The 19,988-nt window shown below is 38.0% G+C and overlaps 1 protein-coding gene across 1 annotated transcript in view; it reads left to right on the top strand.

Moving 5' to 3' along the window:
• Positions 1–16,275, top strand: part of LOC148956236 (protein-serine O-palmitoleoyltransferase porcupine-like) — a 42,035-nt gene extending 25,760 nt beyond the window's left edge. Inside the window, exon 3 of the mRNA XM_089089977.1 lies at positions 13,268–16,275. Coding sequence (XP_088946103.1) covers positions 13,268–13,698 — 431 coding nt within the window. The 3' untranslated portion in view covers positions 13,699–16,275. The remainder of the gene's footprint in view (positions 1–13,267) is intronic.
• Positions 16,276–19,988: the final 3,713 nt, after the last annotated feature.

The raw sequence follows: 19,988 nt of genomic DNA, 5'->3' as shown, positions 1-19,988 counted from the left end.
AGCTTAGTCTCAGCTATCGACTGATAACAGAATTGCCGTCATTTTCATTTTTCCTATATCTTCACTACTATTTCTTGAAAATAAAAGTAAGTCGACCGTATTCAATTAATTTTAATGGTTTTTGGGATATTTTGTATTCAAATTTTGTAAATAAATGAAAAGTTTGTTTAAAATTGGCCTGAAAATTCTTAGGAGACACGGGAGGGGGGGGGCACTAATCAAGTATTAGCCCCGGGTGCAAGAGAGGCCAGAACCACCACTAATCTTCCTTTTAAACATTTAAACCATAGGACTGCAAAAACCAACATACCACAAGTTTGCACAGGGGACATAAACACTGGAAATGTTACTGTTGTACGATCCGTCATTTCATTTTCTGCAAACTTTGATTAGCTTTAGCCCACTGGTAATTTTACGAGGAATACTCTTTTATTTTCAAGCTTCAAACCAGCTACATCTGCGTGGGTGCTAAGGACTCGCCATTTTCCCCATCTTCTTTTTGTCAACTGTTCTGTTTGCTGTTTTTGTGAATTTCGCCCCTCCCCCTTTAAAAGCTCGACTGCTAGTCCTGCTTATATTCCTGTTTCGAACTAATAGCGGACGGGGGGGATAGGGAGACATATTTTAGGATTCAATTTCATTTTACCTGCCCCCCCCCCCTCCTGAAACAGAGTGACCTGACCGTAGGTGCATGTACCCCTGGGCCTGCGATAAGATTTCTGGGATCGTAAAGTAGTTTAGTCTGAAAAATCAATGAAAAGTTGAAATGTTCATTAGTGTTTTTTCCTGGGTGTCTTGCAAATAAATGTTTACACCTTTGACAAAGTTTACAAATAAATGTTACACCTTTGACATGACCTAAGTTTAGCATGACCTTTGACAAAGTTTAGCGGGGCAAGGAACCATTAGCTTGATATAAGGCTGGGGTCTGTATGCAAGGTTATATCCAGGCGGGAGTCGCGTGGGGCCGCCCCCACTCCCCTTCCCCCTCGCCCCCACTCCCCTTCCCCTCGCCCCCACTCCCCCTGAAATGTTTGTCTGAGTCGTACAAAAGTAAAAAAAATATAAGTAAAGAAATTTTTTTGAGTTCTGTTTTGTGCCCCCCGCCCCAGGCAAAAATTATGCATTTGGCCCTGGCAGATTGTTTTGGAACAGCTATATCTTTTACGCGTTGTACCAACTATTGAAACTGTCCATTAAATTGTCATTCTACTTACAACCACGTACAATCAGGAGTGGTATTGAGAATTTCAGAAAATCCCAGTTTCACTAGCGAAAAATTCCAGGGTTTCAACAAAATTCCAAGTTCTTTAGTAATAATTATTAAGCAGTATTGAGATTACTTAATAATACTTACTTAATACTAAATATTAAGTAGTAAAGCAGTTTGTCCCCAAATATATTGGGAGGAGGTCGTAAGGAAGGATTTAATGGCAGTTGAAACTTCTTAGGATGGTGTAAAAAGTTTTTAATAGATTGGGATGGAAAAGGAGCGTGCGTAGCTGTGTTGACCTCAAGCGTCTTGGTGCTGCAATGAGTTATTAGTTGTAGGAACAATAATTTGATTGCTTAATTGCTTTTAAGAGTAGTGTTGATATTTAGGCTAGGATAGAAACCATGTTTTTCCTTTGGGGCGGGGGGGGGAGAGATGTACCAAAAAAACCTTACCAGACACGATAAAACTGTGCGACGTGTATCTTTTTTTACTTTTGTACGAGTCGGGCAAAAATTTCGGGGGTGGGTTCAAACTGAAAAAACAATTTTTTTTAACTGAAAGTAAGGAGCGACATTAAAACTTAAAACGAACAGAAATTATTCCGTATGTGAAAGGGGATGTCCCCTCCTCAACGCCTCGCTCTTTACGCTAAAGTTTTTTATTGCTTTAAAAAATAAAGTTGTGAGACAGAGTCAAAATTTAGCGTAAAGAACGAGGCGTTGAGGAGGGGGCAGCCCCTTTCATATACGGAATAATTTCTGTTCATTTTAAGTTTTAATGTCGCTCCTTACTTTCAGTTAAAAAATTTTGTTTTCTTTATTTAATTTCTGAACGTTTTTGAATTAATGCAGCTTTGATTTTGGCTCCCCCTACATGAATATTTAAAACGAAATTCACATATTAATTTTCCTTTTCTGACTAATTGGCTTTCTCGAAATTTTGTTCTGACGTAACTTACGAATTAACTTACGTAACAAATTTCCATAATCATATGCTTTTGCTATATATATTAAGGAGTTCGCCCCCTAATTAATGCAGTGCTATCAGAACTGAAGTTTGAATTTTGTCCAAATCAAAGGCACCACAATTCCACATGCCTTGTAATTAGAATCTATAGCTCTTTTGAAAGTACTAAAAAAAATTTTAGCGTAAAAAGCGAGGTATTGATTAGAGGGTGAACCCTCTCACATACGTAATAATTTCTGTTCGTTTTAAGTTTTAATGTTGCTCCTTATTTTCAGTTGAAAAAAACTTGTTTTTTTAATTTAATTTATAATCGTTTTTTAAATAATGCTTTGAAACCTGGGGCCCCCTTCATGGAAATGTTCCTTCCCCCAAGGAAATATCCTCCATGGAAAGATCCTCCCCCGTAACTCCTACTCCAACCCTGACCCCCCACTAGAAAAAAATTCCTCCTGAAAACACCTGTATGCTTCCCAATAACCAATACTATATATAAACAATGGGCAAAGTTTATAACTTGCAGCCCTTCCCTTGGGAACTCTGGGGGACTAAGTCATCCTCAAAGACATAATATTTAGATTTTCGACTATGCTGAACAAAATAGCTATCTCAAAATTTTGATTGGGCGACTTCGGGAAAAAAATGAGGGTGGGAGGGGGCCAAGTTGCCCTCCGATTTTTTTGGTCACTTAAAAAGGGCACTAGAACATTTAATTTCCGTTCCAATGAGCCCTCCTACGACATTCTAGGAGTCCTGGGTCAATATAATTACCCCTGGTAAAAAGAAAAAAAACAAAAAACAAATAAACACGCATTTGTGATCTTTCTTCTGGCAAAAAAGGGAAAATTCCACATTTTTGTAGACAGAAGCTTGAAACATGTACAGTAGGGCTCTCTGATACGCTGAATATGATGGTGTGATTTTCATTAAGGTTCTATAACTTTTAGGGGGTCTTTCTCCCTTTTTTCGAAAATCAGCCAAATTTTCTCAGGCGCGTAACTTTTGATGGGTAGGATTAAACTTGATGGAACTTATATATTTGAAATCAGAATTAAAATATGATTCTTTTTATGTATCTATTGGTATCAAAATTCCGTGTTTTAGAGTTTCGGTTACTATTGAGCCGGGTCACTCCTTACTTACAGTTCTATACCACGAACTGTTTGATATACCAAAATAAGATGAAAATATAATACTTTAGAAACAAAATTATGGGAACTACGACAAAAAATTATGGAAAGGAGGCCTCCCAGAGCGCATTATATAGTACTGTTCTATTAGCTGCAACGCATGCGATATACTGTATAGGGAAGATGCTAAAGAAACGAGTCATATTGGTTCTTTCAACGGTGAAATCCTATGCCGAGATCGCAACCAGTGGTTTGTATAATATTTAAACTTTGGGGTTTAGGGGGGAAAGGTACCTAGGTTAGGTTAGGTTACGTATTCAATATTTGCTATGCTTTACCCCACCCCCACCCCCCCCCCTAATGTGCAAATATATAGCTGAAATTTGTTTGTAAACTATTATATTTTCATCATATTTTGTTATATTTCAATAGCATTAACCAAACTTCACTTCTCGCGTGGGTTGCAGCTAATAGAACAGTACCCATTATATTAAATATCTAACCTAGCCAAAATACCAACATTAAATATTTAATTGAAATATATCTACGACGTAATTTTTTCACTGAGCCTAAGTTAATTGTCTCCGAATACGCATCGCTAAACCGATTTTTGTCAGATCTTTCAGATCAAAATTCTTGAGTGTGTTCCGAATAATTAACCAGCGCCACCCCGTGGATACAGCTTTGGCTGAAACCCCGAAATCTTTTGACAAAATCAGGAGTTGTTTGTAACGCAGACCATTCAAGGTATTTTTTGTGTCATGCAAAGCCTGTTTGTTTGCAAATTTTTAAGCTTTCATAGCTATCAGTGATTTGGAACCCAAGCTTACCTTTAACTTTGGTATTAAGCGGCGTTCACATGCGTGTCTAGCTATAATCCGTGTCTAGAACACATGTCTAGCCAGAATTCAATGTCTAGGCAACGACCGTTCACAAGTAAAATTTGGCGCTTAGCTAGACATACTAGAAAGGCTTAGCTAGACACAGAGTTCTAGCGGCTAGAACAAATGTCTAGGATTTTCGATTATAGCCAATCAGCGTGCTGCAAATTTCACTACTTTCATCTGTATTTACATTTAAAAATTGAAATCACTTTTAATATATAAACATGGATTGCACTCTATATAGACAATAAGTTCTTCCCAATATTTGGATTTTTTTCTGTTCCATGTGGCACACATTTTTACTATATTTTATTTCAAAAATAACTTTCAATTTTTAAATGTAAATACAGATGAAAGTAGTGAAATTTGCAGCACGCTGATTGGCTATAATCGAAAATCCTAGACATTTGTTCTAGCCCCTAGAACTCTGTGTCTAGCTAAGCGCATTGTCTAGTATGTCTAGCTAAGCGCCGAATTTTACTTGTGAACGGTCGTTGCCTAGACATTGAATTCTGGCTAGACATGTGTTCTAGACACTGATTCTGGCTAGACACGCATGTGAACGCCGCTTTAGTCAATAGAGTTATCTGTTCCGAGCATGAAATGGCTCCCTTAAACCTTGGCGGGAACGGCACAGCTATTCCAGTGTTTGTGTGTGTATTTTTGTATAAATGTGTCATAGGTCAAATATTCTTGATGCTTTCGCTTCCTTCCTTCTGAAAATTTTCGTCTTCCTTCGTCCCGCCTTCTGACCTTAGCTTGGTCATTTACTTCCTTGGATTTTTGAAGCGTGGGAAACAACTTATCCAGTTCCTGTTACTAGGTGTTTACCTGTTCGTTTGGCATACCAGAACCGGGTTGTTACACACGTGTCAGGAATTCAAAGCAAAGACTATGCCGAAAAATTTTTGCCTGTCTGGTTTTTTTTTCTTCAAAAGGACATACAAAGGCCGAAGCGCGCAGGGTTTCGACCTGACAACAACTCTTTCAAATCTAACGTAGAATTGCCATTTCACTTCCAAGAAATTTGAAAGTTCTAATTCATTCCCATAGAAAACTCGGTTAGAAACAGTTGTGATTCAAACAGTTTGCTGCGCATGGAAACAAAGATATTCGAATTACACTCTATTTTTCATATAATGGTGTTAGCAACAGCGAAAGGTAATGGCGACAATTAAAACAGAGGAATAATGCTAATACCAGAACTAATTTGCTTTGATGACTCAGTTTTTGGACCAGGAGCCCAAGACGTATCACAAATAAATAAGCAAATTAACTTCTATTTCTGAATTCACAAAAATACATTTACCTTTGAAAATTTTTCAGCCATCTCTTCTAATGACTTAAAGGCTCAGAGAAAGCGTTCTAGGATACTGTCTACCATGTTCTGTTTTATTCAGTGGCGTCAATTCATAAAAATTTAAGGTGGTGCATTTTCCAAAATCTGGTGGGGGGGTAAGCAAATTGGTCGTATTTTAAAATTCTTCTGTGAAAATACCCAAAAAGGCAATTTTCAATGAAAAGCCCCCAAAGAAAAGAATTTAAAACTTTTGAAGGGGGCACAGGCCTTCCCTACCCCTCCCCTCGCAATCGGAACTAGTAGTTCATTTATTTACGACTTGAGCTGCAAAAAACACGTAATTTTTGGTATCCATTTAATACAGTGACGTAGGCATAACTGCACACTGAAACAGCTAAACACCCAAAAGAAACAGCTAAAAAAAAATTCTATGGTTTTGCACCTCCACAAACAAGAGCCTCTTGTAACAACATATTCCATTGATTTTCTTCCACCCAATCAAACATACAAAAATGACGGGAGTCTTCTCAAGGTAGATGGATGAAATCGGATCCCTCCTTACTATGCCAGTTAAGATAGAAATACAGTTAAAAATATTTTGCAACTCGAGTTATATTTTTGCGATATTTTGCGACCTCGACTTCGAGTTATAGATTGTCTTCAAAGCGTCGCTATCGTTTCTAGTTGCATCAACTGGGGACAACCGTCCCCTAGATTTTGAAGAATAACATTTTCGGGGGCGGGAGTCATTGTAAAAATGTCTTCTGTGGTATTTTCGTTGGAACAAAAGACAAATTTTGCTCCTCTCCCTAGATTTTCAAAAATACATCTTGCCCCCAACTATTTTTTAATTAATTTACTAGTATTCCACCAGTAATTTATTATTAAAATACCTATTAAAGCTTTTAATATATTTGAATATCCTTTCAGTGAAGAAACCAAAAAATCAATGACTGCACTCTTTTTTATCTTTCATCAAGTTCACTGTTCATGCCTTTCTGAATAATTTTTGCTAATCTGTATTTTCCCGCCAAAACTAATGGGCGCTAACAAGCGTTAAAACTTCAAGTGCTGGAATGTTTTTCTGCGTTTTATAAAACCACGTAATGGGTATTCGGAAGTTGGGCATAGGACCAGGTAGAGTGCCAGCCCCAACCGGTGATAAGCAATGTGGGCTGTAGATCCCCGGCACTTAATTGGAAATTTTTTTACCCCGTCAGGCCAAATCAGTTTATTTGTATGGAGCGATATTTCATGATAATCATGCAAAAGTAGGGTTTATTTTAGGTCTATATTTGCTATTAGGCTGACCTCGGACCTACATATTTCCCCTAAACTTTTATAATTTCATTGCATAATTTATTTAAGGATTTTTCCCCTTTTTCATTGCTTTGACAAACTTCGTCACCTCAAAAGTAAGTTCCTGCATGTTGTCTGGTGTGTAGATTAACTATGCTTCTACACTACATAGGTCCTTGCATTGGCCTCTGAGTCAGCAGGGATTGAACCATGGTCCCCTTATCATAGGCAGCGCAATAACGCTGCCTAAGTGAAGAACGATGTTGGCCCAATCTATTATTTTTCTCAGGTAGAGCTCAATCAATTGTGCCCCACTTCTGTCATTAAATATCTATTGTAGTCCTATATCTTAAAATTGGCGTAATCAGTGTAATAAAATTTCAGGGTGTATAAAAGACACCCTAGACGGTAAATCATTTTGATCAAAAGCTTCCGTCAATCAATTGATTAAACCATGATTGGCCGTCTATGAACTGATTAAGTCATTCAAACTTTCTATCAGTCACTATCAACGCTTGACTCAAGCGTCAAACAGGTTCCTAGACGGTCAACCATGCTTTAATCAATTGACTGACGGAAGCTTTTGATCAAAATGATTGACCGTAAAGGGTGTCCTTAATTATTGCTCTTCGACGACGTAGTACGGTCCTAGCCTGTGGAATATGTCTCCAGTTAGCATATGGATGGCAGAACATCTATCCAGGGTTCAAAGCAGACTAAAAAACATTTTTTTTTAATGAGGATTTTTTTTTCCGGTGTGAATTGAAAGAAAGTGGTTAAAATATACTTTTACTAGTTTGGATTTCATTTTTCTTGTTATTTGTTTTGTCCTTTCTTGTTGTTATTTAAGAGTTTATCTCTTAATCTTCAATATTCTTTATATTTTTTTTTCTCTCTCTTGTTTTGAGTAATTATTCAGTGGCGAGTAAAGTTTAAAATGTTAGTTGCTGCGCGCCAGCAAGGTTCCAGTAGTGTCCCCCTAGCCGAGTGGTATATTATATATACTAAGAAATATCTTAAGTTTCAGTGATAAATAAACTAAAATGCAAAAAAATAACAAGCGGGAAAAACCATACGGTACAATAAAATCACAAAGATAACATACGGTACAAAAAAATTCAAAACACAAAAAAATAAGATTGTGTACCAGAAACTTGCGCAGTGACATAAACCTAAATGCGTATTATTTTGTTCATCAATGTACCTTGTTATCGGTCAAAAAGAGAGTATTGTGGCCTTGAAAAAAAAATTATAGTCAGTATTCGTTGGTGTGAGTTTGTATTCCCTAATCTAGACAGTTGATGATTAGTTAACTTTTTTCTGGTAAACATCTGTCCATTCATTAGTAATAAAATAATTTGAAATGTCATTTAAATAAATAGACCTACGTGGCAGCTGTCCGGGTTTGCTGCTTTATTAGTACGGGCCGCAACGCCGCAACTGACAAATGTAATACCGCGATTTTGATACCTTGATAGGTTTTCGAACCAGGAAATTACGGTACTTAAATTAAAGAAGTTGCAGACAGATTAAAATTGTTTCTGCCTTTATGAACACAGGTTTTTTGTTGTTGCGTGTCCTAAATCTTTGATCTATTAAAAAAAAAAATACAACTCAAAAAATCCCGATTATGACTTTAGGTTTGAATTGAGACTCAAATCTGACTTAAGCTCTTGGATTGAAAAATAGTAAAGCTACCTTTTATGATAAAAACGCTCTGTAAAAATTACGGGTACTTATGCATTAGCTGGTACCCACGCGATATATTGTGGTAAAGGAAACTAGTCAAACGGGTATCTGTCAATAGAGAATTGGACAGCAAACCGTGGTTTGTCATTGCATTTACAATATTTAAACTATTTGTTTTTGGGGTTTAGGGGGGGAAAAGGTATCTAGGTTTGATTAGGTTAAGTTAAATTTAGTTACGTATTTAATATATGCTATGCTTTACCCCCCCCCCCCTAATGTGCAAATATATAGCCCAAATTTGTTTCTAAATTATTATATTTTGTTTATTTCATTAGCATTAACCAAATTTGACTTCGTGCGTGGTTACCAGCTAATGCTTAAGTTCCAAATTATTTAGGGTTTCATTATAGTTTTTTTCGTGGCTTCCACATTGATTATCATTTATCTAGGAACTTCTGCAACCTAGCTCAAATACTGCTAGGGAATCTAGTAAACCAAGTCCGTATCCATAGATCTACTAATTGATAATTAAATGTATTAGCAAATTATAATTAACTAATTTATGATGATAATTGTAATTAGTTTACAGCTTTTAACTATGATTAAATTGTAAATGTTACCTGGGTGTCTCTATCTAAGAAGTTTTCGTATCTGTAGTAATTAAATAACTTGAAACAATAAAATACACAAGCCTGTCGGACGATGTCACACAAAACTAAGCGTGTATTATTTTTTGAGTACAGAGAAAACTGTTCCCCATCTCCCCCTAAAAAAAGCACACAAAATTTGAATTTATAACTTGATACCCCCGCCATTATACAAAATGTGCAGACTTTCTAAAATCACAGTTTTGACTAAAATCACAGCTCATATACAAGAAGAAGAGTTTCTGATTAGTCTCTTAAGAAAACAGGCTGAGAAACAGGTTTAGTAAAACCGAAACAGTGCCAACGCTTAGGCAGAATCGCTCTCAGTCAACTTTTTTTCGCCTTAAAATTGTCTTAAAATGTGCCCACAAATTCGAGAAAACCCAGGATTCCATGAAACTGGAGCCCTAAGCCACCCTCCCCTCCAACATGCACATGTCCCCGATGTCAGTAGATGTGTGACTGTGTAATTTTTTAGATAAATTATATCTAGGGCTTCAAAATCCCAATTTTATGGCCAGTAGTAGAAACCGATTCTTGAACAGATTCTTGGGTCACAATTACTACGTGTGACCCGAGAATCTGTTGCAATGTAGGGTTTTTCAAGACACCGGTAACCAAGGCCGAACCCAGGATTTTTTTCGGAGGGGATTTTATTCTTTTTGGGGGGGGGGGGTAACAAAAAAAACCTAAAAGAAACGCATAAAAAACTTGTTTGTGTCCAATTTTGTTACGTTTTTACGAGTCAGACAAACATTTCTGGATACGGCCTTACCGGTAACCTCGTTTGTCTGACTGTATTTTCCAATAAACCTTCAGTTATAGTGCTAAATAAATAATGACAGAAATACATCATTTTAAGTTTTAGATTCAGTTGTTTAAACTTTATTTTGGAGAATAATCCAGATTAGTTTTCCTGGAATCAAGTGTTTTCTTCAGTCTTTTAAGCTTCATTTAACGTCAAAAACGAGACAGACTCCAGAATTTTTGAGACCTCAGTTCATAATGATATATTGAAAATTACTGTGAGTAAAAATTAATGCTTTTTCTTTAAAAAAAACGGTCTTTTTCCAAGTTATTTATCAGTTGAGCGGCTGACAAAGCAGGGATTAATCTCTGACGCATGCGCTGACTTTGACTTCAATTGCGCTGTACTTTGAAGATCCCATTCATTGTGCAATCTGCTTGTTACAACCATAATATTTTTTATTTTGGTCACGTTTTCTGAAACGGAATGTGAACTTCATGGCCGCATTTACAATGGACGATGTTGCCTAACGTCTGATTGCCTAATTTCAGTTTAATTGCATTAACTTCCTTCATTGTATTGTATAACATTTATTCATGATAGGCAAATAACAACTCGGAACCCTAAAGAATTCTATTTCAGGAAATCACGCTGCTATTTAGGAAAATTAATGTTAAGAAGACTAAGTCGCTAAGGCTAGGAATAAGTAGAGATGAAAAGGTTACACTGGGTAACGAAAAGATTGATCAGGTGGACAGTTTCACTTACCTTGGTAGTATTATTAGTAAAGATGGTGGGAGCAGTGAAGATGTCAAAAGTAGAATAGCCAAGGCTCAGGGTGATTTTTCAGAGTTGAAAAAGGTTTGGAAGAATAGGAAGATAAGTCTGCAAACCAAGATTAGAATATTGGAAGCTACAGTGATGACAGTGGTCAAATATGGCTCTGAAGTTTGGACGCTACGAAAAGCGGATGAAGATTTGCTAGATGTTTTCCAGAGAAATTCCCTACGGATTGTTCTGAGTACCCGGCTGACTAACCGTATTTCAAACGAAACGGCTGTACGAGAAATGCAGTTCAATCCCGCTTTCTAAGGCTATAATGAGAGAAAGTTTGAGATGGCTTGAGCACGTTCTGCGGATGAAGGATGACAGTTTGCCGAAGATTGTCATTTTTGGCCAATGGCTAAATCGAAAGCAGGTCGTCCGCGGTTGGGGTGAGAGGATGTCATGAAGAAAAATTTAAGGGAAATGGGAACTTCCTGGGAGGGTATAAAGAAGGAAGCTTTGAATAGATTGGGATGGAGGAGGAGCTTGTGTAGCTGTGTTGGCCTCAGGCGGCTTGTTGCTGCGGTGAGTTGTTAGTAGTAGTAGTAGTTAAATCGTCACTGTGATTGGTCAGTCACATATATTACGCTTGAAAGTTGAATATAGCTCAAGTCTTCAAAGGTACTTACTTATCTTTAAGCCAGTACACACTCGATAATTTGGATCTACAGGTACGGGGTTGAAACAACTGAGACGCGTGGGAGATTGATGCAATATATATAATTTGGGCTGTGTACTTGTACATTAGGGGGCGCTGGGGGTTAAGCATAGCGGGGCTGCATGCAAAATGTAACGCAACCTAACCTAAACAAAATATCAACTAAATATTTATTAAAATATAGCTACAATGTAGTTTTCCACTAAGCCGAAGCTAATTGTCTCCGTATACAAACAGCAATAAACCGGTTATTGTCTGATTTTATAGATCCAAATTCTCGAGTGTGAACTGGCTAACAGATAATTACCTCTTCAAATTGTGTAGGGGATACATTATTTGTCTCTTTTTTTTGTCGTTTTGTAACCGTTTTTTTTATATAACTGCTTTCTCATAATGATATATTCTAGAGGGTTACTTTTCACAACTTTCCTGTGTTACTTGGGCTTACTTAACATGCAATCATGATGCAGTTGAAAATGTCTGTGGTGAATTCTCAATGCTGACGAGCTCAGCAGCATCTTAATCTTCTTTCATATAATGTACCTACACAAGTGAATGTATTTGAGCCCAATGATCTCTGCAGCGTGGTATGATAGTAAGAGACTCGCTGTCCATGCCAGTACATTGTTTAAGCCATTCTTCTGAATTTTTTTTCATGGGATTTCTGGAGTCCGCCTCGATCCCTTCTTGCCTTCACAATGGTGAGGGGTCATTGGGTGACGCTAGTGCTGGTACACTCTTCTATGCAATGTTGTCCCACGTCGAGAAATGGATGGCGCTCCTGTCGGCAACCCTTGGGAGTGACTTGAGAGCAGAACCTTTCGTTGTTGGACTTGAATTTTGGATTACAAAAGATCTTCTTTATGAGTGCTACTTCTTGTAAGAAGGTTTGACCGAGGGTTTGACATTCAAACATCAAGTGGTTCGGGCATTCTAGTGTAGAATTGTAGGTGTTACAGAATAGCTCGTTTATTCCGTGCGGTGTCTTTTTTTTTCAGGATCAGAGATGTACTCTTGATTCTACGATAAATCAGCTCTTCACCATAAAGTAGTCGCGTTCAGAAGATGAAAGCCGCAGTTCGATTTCTGTAAAAGAAAAATTTGTTGTCATTACCCGGTAATCGAGGTCAAAGCAGCAAAGAAAAATGGTGGCTAATATTTATCCGTGTTGGTTCCTACTCTTCTTAGGTTCCTTCCCTTACTAGTGGGCCTTCAAGTATTATAGGCTTAGACAGTTATGAATTTATTTGTTTCATTTGCCGCTTAGTGCGATAATTGTATTTCCCGTTAACAAATTGTAGTACGAAGAAAAGAGCTTTCCTATCTTGTTTACGCTTATGTTCAAGGCCGTATTCAGGGGGTTAGGGGGTTTGAACACCCCCCCCCCCCGAAATTTTTGTCTGACTCGTAAAAACGTAACAAAAATGTAAATAAACAATATTTTATGTGTTTTTTTTTGTAACCCCCCCCTCGCTCCCCGAAAAAATACTTGTATACAACCCCCCCCCCCAAAAAAAAAAGAAGAAGAAGAAAATACTGGATACGGCCCTACTTACGCCATGCTCTTTACTAGGGGTTGATTAACGTGGACCAAAGAGTTTGTATTATGTATTCATACGGCGATATTCCAATGGCGTGAATACTGTGGTTACATAAAAGGGTGGAGACTAAACCTTTTCGGAGTTTAGCAAAGATTATTGTAATTACTTTTTCTAATATTGTCTAAAGCAGTTTTTTATGTTGGGTAAGTTTTGACAAAAGTCGTTTGAACGTCAATGATCTCATCGACGATTTAAGTTCAAAATCCTCCAGGTCGCTCGAGGGACGCGAAGGTCAAGCTTGAGTGATATATTTGATGTTTCTCTTTTTCCATATTCTTTGTTCAGCCACCCTTTTCTTCATTTTCAGATGTTTTTAAGAATACACGAAGTGTTGGAACCCTGCCAGCAATATTATCAACATATGCAGCAAGTGCTATGCTTCACGGCCTGAACTTTCAACTTGCTGCTGTTCTGTTCTCTCTGGGCATGTACACCTATACAGAACATATATTCCGTACGAAACTTGCATTCATGATTAACGGCTGCGTCGGTCCTAGAAAATGCTCTGATTGCACCCATCTGCTGAAAGAATCTCATTTTATTGTTAGGATAAGCAATTTTTGTCTCAGTTTAATTGTTATGTTCCACTTGACATATTTAGGGTTCATGTTTAACAGTGCTGGATCAATGGAGGAAGAAGGGTATAGTATGTATCACACTTTGGAGAAATGGCGATGGCTTAATTTTTCTAGCCACTGGGTGGTACTTTTTACATTTATTTTAGCGTCAGTTATGTAATTGCCATTTAATGTATAGTAGAGGTGCATACAGGATTCTATCACTGGAGGGGATGAAACCAAGTATGTATGGAAAACAGAGCCGTTCCTAGGGTTGGTGGTGTCCGGATAAAAATTAATTACAGCATCCCCCTTCCAACTCAAATACAAGCAGAAAAAGCCGAATCAAAGTGGAAAATTTGATTAAAGCAGGTAATTCCCCGGCCGTCCCAAGTGTCGGCGCCCGAGGCAGCTGCCACGATTGCCCCCACACCTAGAAACGGCTCTTATGGTAAAGGGGAAAGACAGGTCCGTGCACCTCTTCCCCGAAATCTCAGGACTCTCATGATTTTCTAAGAGTTTTTGTGCCTACTTTTTCGTGTTATTTTTTTTCGAGGTTAGTCACCCTCTCCATAGTAAATTTCTGGGTCGAACTCATTTGACCGTGTAGAACTCTTGATTAATTCATGTTGACTGGTTCTAACACTAAAAAAGGTACTTTATAACCGTTGAATAATCAAAAGTTAGGTATTTTATATACAATTTTTCATATTCCTTGTGATGTTTGGATCCCCAAAATACTTCGTGGGCTGCGCCGCTGATCTGTAGATATAATTATAGACTACTACGCTGATCTGTTATATATATTAATAATAATTAAATTGTTGAAGCATAATTTCTTAGCGAAATATTATGCTAAGAAACAATTTTAATTATGTATATCATTATTACTTAATATATTGTGATTGTTTTTCCAGCCTCAGAATTTTTTGGAAGTGAATCTTGCAGTGACGTCAATTCACAGAAATTTAGGGGGGAGGTCAAAAATGTGTTTTTCAAAATATAGAAAGTTTTGTTGTTGTTTTTTCAATAAAAAAAAATAAATTCAATGGAACTTCACAAAAAAGTATATTCCAAAATATAGGGGGGGTGTAAAAAAGTCTTGGGGTCCAAATCCCCTTCCTCCCTGATTGACGCCACTGAAATTTATGCTCCCTGAAATTTATGACGCCACTGAATATATATATATATATATATATATATATATATATATATATATATATATATATATATATATATATATATATATATATCCTTTTTGACTTTTTGAGGATTGGGTCAGGGTTTTTACTTCCATGCGAGGTTTATTTTCAGTTCCGGCTGATTTCTCCATTTATTTGTAATGCTCTCGGGAATTCTACCCTTATTCCCTCAAGGGGTTCAATCACTCACTTGCTTATATTTGAATTAAATATCTGAGCGTATTTTCCATTTTCCGCTTGCAATCAACAGAAACAAAATTGTTTCTGTTTGCAAGCCTCCTTTAATTATAGTACTATGGTACTTTAATTTGTGGGAACGAAATTTTTGGTTTGATATTTTGTGGTATTTTTAACACTTCTTCCTCTTTTGCGGTGTACAAATAAAATGAACCGTTCAGTTTTATAGGGGCGTGACTTATTTTTAAATATGGTTATAAAAAAAAGATTAAGGACATTTTTGAGGGAAAATCCTAAAAGAGACGTGGGTTTACCCTAGAATAAACTTTCTCCGATGTAGGTGCAAAATTAGCCGTTTATAGTCAAGGCATTTTATTTACACCTTTTCTGTGTTGAGATATTCAGTCTAAATAAGATATTCACATGCCAATAAGACTAACCTCATAAAAAAAGAAAAAAAAATACACTGCTCAAGCATGCATGCAGAGGAGGTTCAAAGCCACGGTCACCCCAAATCCTAAATTCTTTTCGGTTTCTTAGCATTTCTTATTCAGTTTATCGTTTGTATAGTTGATCAACCCCTCCCTGAAAAATATTTCAGTTTGCATGTAGAGCGAGGGGTAACAACTGGGCATTTTGAGGGACACCTGGAGGCATGAGGCACGGAGGCACAGCCGGAGGCACGGAGCTATTGTTTGAGACGGATTCAAAAGATTCACCTAAACACCAAAACTTGATATTTGGGGATCAAGTTTGGCATGTATTTGTTAGCACGTATTACCACAGAGAGAACCATGAACTGTGAACACCCTAGAACCGATATACTGTGATAAACTTCTCATCCGGTAGGTTTTACTTTTCGCTACAATCAGCTTTAAAATACAAAACTTGGTATATACATTTTTATAACACAACTACCTCAAGGTCCCAAAAAAGGTAGTTTAGAAGATTTGAATAACTGGAGACAGGTTACCCTCAACTCATGCGAATACAGACTACTGTCAAAAGTACTCTCAATGAGAGTCAAGAAAGAAAGAGAAAGCTAACACGAAGGAATTGAAAAGAGAAATACAGCAAATGTGCTCAGCCATATAAGAAATCTATTGATTCACAATGATAGATGATAGACAAGTGCATAAGGCTTAATAGATAAATAAATAATTACAATACGGTATTTCACAAGAAAACACTTGTCCAAAAGGTTTCAGGTGAGGTCCCATGCCTGCGGTAAAACTAAGTCATGAAGTCTTAAAGATAAAAAGCATAAATTGTGGATGCATTTCTTGAGATTTATAATATAATTTAAGGAGTTCCCCATGGCAAGGTGGTAAACAAACACTACACTACAGCTATACAACTGAAAATAAGAAAGAAATCGATTGGTTGTGATTCGATGGGACCGTTCCAAGGATTTTAGGTGGTTGATAATAATACAGTTCCGTAAATATTACATTGATTGATGATAGACAAGTTCATAAGGTTTAATTGAGAAGTAAATAATTACAATACAGTATTTCATGATAGACAATGATTCGCACCTAGATCCCGGAATGCAATCCAGACTCATGAAAATTATATCAAAACTGAAGTGAAGGGGGGACGAGAGGAACATACACTTGAGCTGGAAGGACCAGCCCTGCCGTGGGTGGCCTCCGCGTCCCTAGGAGACATGGTTTAAGACTCTGTTCAGCTACATCAATTTGTAGCGAAGTTTCTTCCGCAAAACACCGAATTAAAAAGACACTGGAACTGAGCTCTACTGAGCATAACAAGTTTTCCGATGGTAATCATTGTTTCTATTGCCCTGGATTTCGGAATACATTCGAAACTCATAAAATTATTTCAAGAACTCAAGCGAATGGGGGACGAGGGGCAAACGCACTTGAATTGGAAGGACCAGCCCTGCCGTGGGTGGCCTCCTCGTCTGTTGGAGACATGTTTTAAGATTCTGTTCAGTTACATCCATTTTTAGCGAAGTTTTAGCGAAAAAAAAAGAAAAAAAAAAGAAGGAAAAAAGGGCCACCGCAAGAATGGGTTTCTTGTGGACGGAGGACACGCAGTCTACGGGAGAGCAAATAGTTTTTTTGTGTTAAAAAATTTTAAAGTTGTAACAGTAAGCCCGAATAAGCCTTTTGGAAGACCACCTTTAAAATTTTAATTCGTATTAGGTAAAATTGAAGTAGATGAATTTTAATTAATTGAATTAAAAATGCCACCGTAAAAGCTGCGCCTCGCGGGGGACGGCCACCCAGTAACGGGGGGGGGGCGATAGAGATGGTGCCAGAAAAATTTTTATGGGTCGTGTCTACAAACAAATTGACTGCTACATAAATATTTTTTTTTTTTGAAGTTTAGGAGATATGATAATGTATAAATATTTAATATTTATATATTTCTGTATTAAAATATCACCAAGTGGAGAGAAGGAGGGGAGGGAAAAAAAATAACAACTACCTTTGAAAAATTTTAAACAACAGTCCTTCTGTTGACACACAGAACATGGCGATGGTGGTGGTTATTGTCTTGAGGTCAGTTTTGGGCTTATGTGCCATTTTTAACCTGATGAATGTGATGCTGAAGAGAGATCAAAAAAGCGGAACCCTTTCTTCTGGATAAATGAATTCAGCTTTGTGAAGACGTCTGAGTCAAAGCCAAAGACAATGTTGGTGCCGATTTCCATAGAAACGGGTTCTGCTGAATGCATGATATACAGGCTGGAGTCACAGTAACCCTGGTCTACCGATGCGGCAGTTAATGTGAGATCAGCATTCAGCCGGAACCACTGGCACAGAATTCCTATGTCGTCAGGGAACGCCATCGCCATGTTCTGAGTGTCAACAGAGTGGCATCTTCGCCCAGACAAGTAGCCAAACTGTATGACCCGCCCAACTAATACTCTCTTTCCCCTGCCAACAGGTCTGTAAACGCACCATTCACCGATACGCAATTCCGATTTCACACCGACCTCTGCATTGGTTTGTGGCGACTCACGTAGTCCTACTCGTCGGCCCTGGACCATCACCCGTTTTAGTCGGTCACTACTCAGCTTCTCAGAGCTTTCCCTTAGAAGCCACAACAGCGTGGATTTTTTTATTGATGTTATGGAGCCGTCAGAAGTCTTTACAAGACAAAACCTAGAATTCTTCATGTTCGTCACAGGCTCTCTAGCCCAATTTACTCAAATTGGTGTTTCACACAGTGGGCAATCACAGACAAATCTTCAAAGATGCCGTCACTTTCCAAGCCCGATTCAGTGTCAGTCGCGGAAGCCTTTTCCTGCTTATCGGACAGAGTATTTTCCTCTGAGTCATCGTCTGAGTCACTGTCGTGAGGTACAGAAAGACGAACATTCGGTACTTAGTGCCCGAAAGCAGAAAGTACGTCGTCGGATATCAAGGCTTTCATTATTTGCTGGCTTTCAATACGTGCTCGCCCTAGCTCGAGCTTGATTTCATCGTCCCCGGGCAAAGAAAAATCGGAACTGACAGACACAACACCAATGGATCTAACTCGCTTGGCCTTGGGCAAGGACAACTGTTCATTAGAATATTGAGCTTCAAAATCCGCTATACTTTCATATCGACGAATTCGATGTAGAAGTTGGAGGAAAGAAAAGTTTATTACAGTACTGTAAGTGCTGGTTTGAGACCACATCTTCCTAAAAAAAATCTCACATGGTTCGCTATTCAGGTCGGAGAGTTAGAAAAGGCGTTTTAGTCCAAGGCCATTGAATCGACGAATGAGAAGCACTAGGGACTGCATATTTATCTCTAGGCAATGATATAGGTGTATGGTAATAGATTTTTTGTTCAAAGCATAATGTCTACCTTTTAGGACCCAGGATTTCGAATATCGAACACAGTAAACAACACGACCAAGTAAAGATAACCTCTTAAGAGGAGAAAGTTTGCCGTAGTAAAAAACGCGCCGTACGCTTTCCATAAGCCAAAGATAAAACTGTGTTCCTTCGCTTCCAGGAACACGCTGTTTCAGTAAAGACTGAATCCTCTCATGTGAGAGTCTTACACATGCATCGTAATTCATTATGTCGTCACTGTTTAGGTCGCTGGGGTTTAAGAAATGCGAGTCCCTTGGCTGTCCCTGGACAGCTTTCTTAACGTCAGATACGGATATAGTATAAGGTCCAATTTGTAACATAACACTGGGACGAACAAGGCACGCTCTGAACTTGCACATAATATGGACCACGTCCTGGAAGTCAGGAGAACGCTCTGTGTCAAGCGGATTCAACGCAACTCCAAAATCTGTTCCATCACACTTGCTCATGGACGACCGCGTCTTCATATTTTCTGCAGCTCATCAAAATAATTATTTGCAACTTTCTGCCAAGCTTTCTGGAGCACCAGAATCACCCTGTATTTAGATACCCTTCCTCTAGGCCTAGCCTATATTTACACAGCATGGTATAGTCTATTATTTAAGCAGGCTGGACCCCCCACCCCCACACAAAAAAAAACTATCACTTGCCCTAACTCTATACCTATGCTTGGCTTACCTAAAATTTGGTTTCTCTTGATCTGGGCCCTCCATATCAGCAAAATTACATGGATGATGGATTTTTCTTGTCTTTGGCTTTTGTAAAAAAAAAGAAAACAAAATTAATAAATGAAATAGAAAACCTCTTATTCCCATAGTTTTCTCATGGGTAAAGTGATAAATGAAATTTGTTTCCTTTCGAATGTTGGTAAAAACAGTGTTCCTAGCACTTGCCCCCCCTCCCTCCTTCTCTCTGGGACCATTCTTTGCAGCGCTCTTGGTCGTTACAAATACGATTACAAGAGAGTTTGAAAAGACAATTAAGAGGGAACTTTAGAAAAATTCATGCGATGCCCCATATAAAATTTAGTGCTTAGCTATTATTTAGTACAATAGCGGGATGCCCTATATTAAATTTAGTACTTAGCTATCGTACTATCACAGACTCCTACAACTCGGCTGTCCTCTGCCAAAACCGAGTATCTACACAAAAATTCGATTTTGATTTAAGGATGGACCTCCCCTAATCTTAACACGGCGAATCCAGACTTTTTCTATCTGCTATAGTTGCTGAGATACCCCCTATCATCTACAT

This window comes from Artemia sp. Qi Xiang Cuo, chromosome 1 (genome assembly GCF_049724085.1).
Source record: "Artemia sp. Qi Xiang Cuo chromosome 1, ASM4972408v1, whole genome shotgun sequence".
Taxonomy (NCBI): domain Eukaryota; kingdom Metazoa; phylum Arthropoda; class Branchiopoda; order Anostraca; family Artemiidae; genus Artemia; species Artemia sp. Qi Xiang Cuo.
Note: the sequence above shows the minus strand (reverse complement) of the source record. Positions and strands in the feature narration are given on the sequence as shown.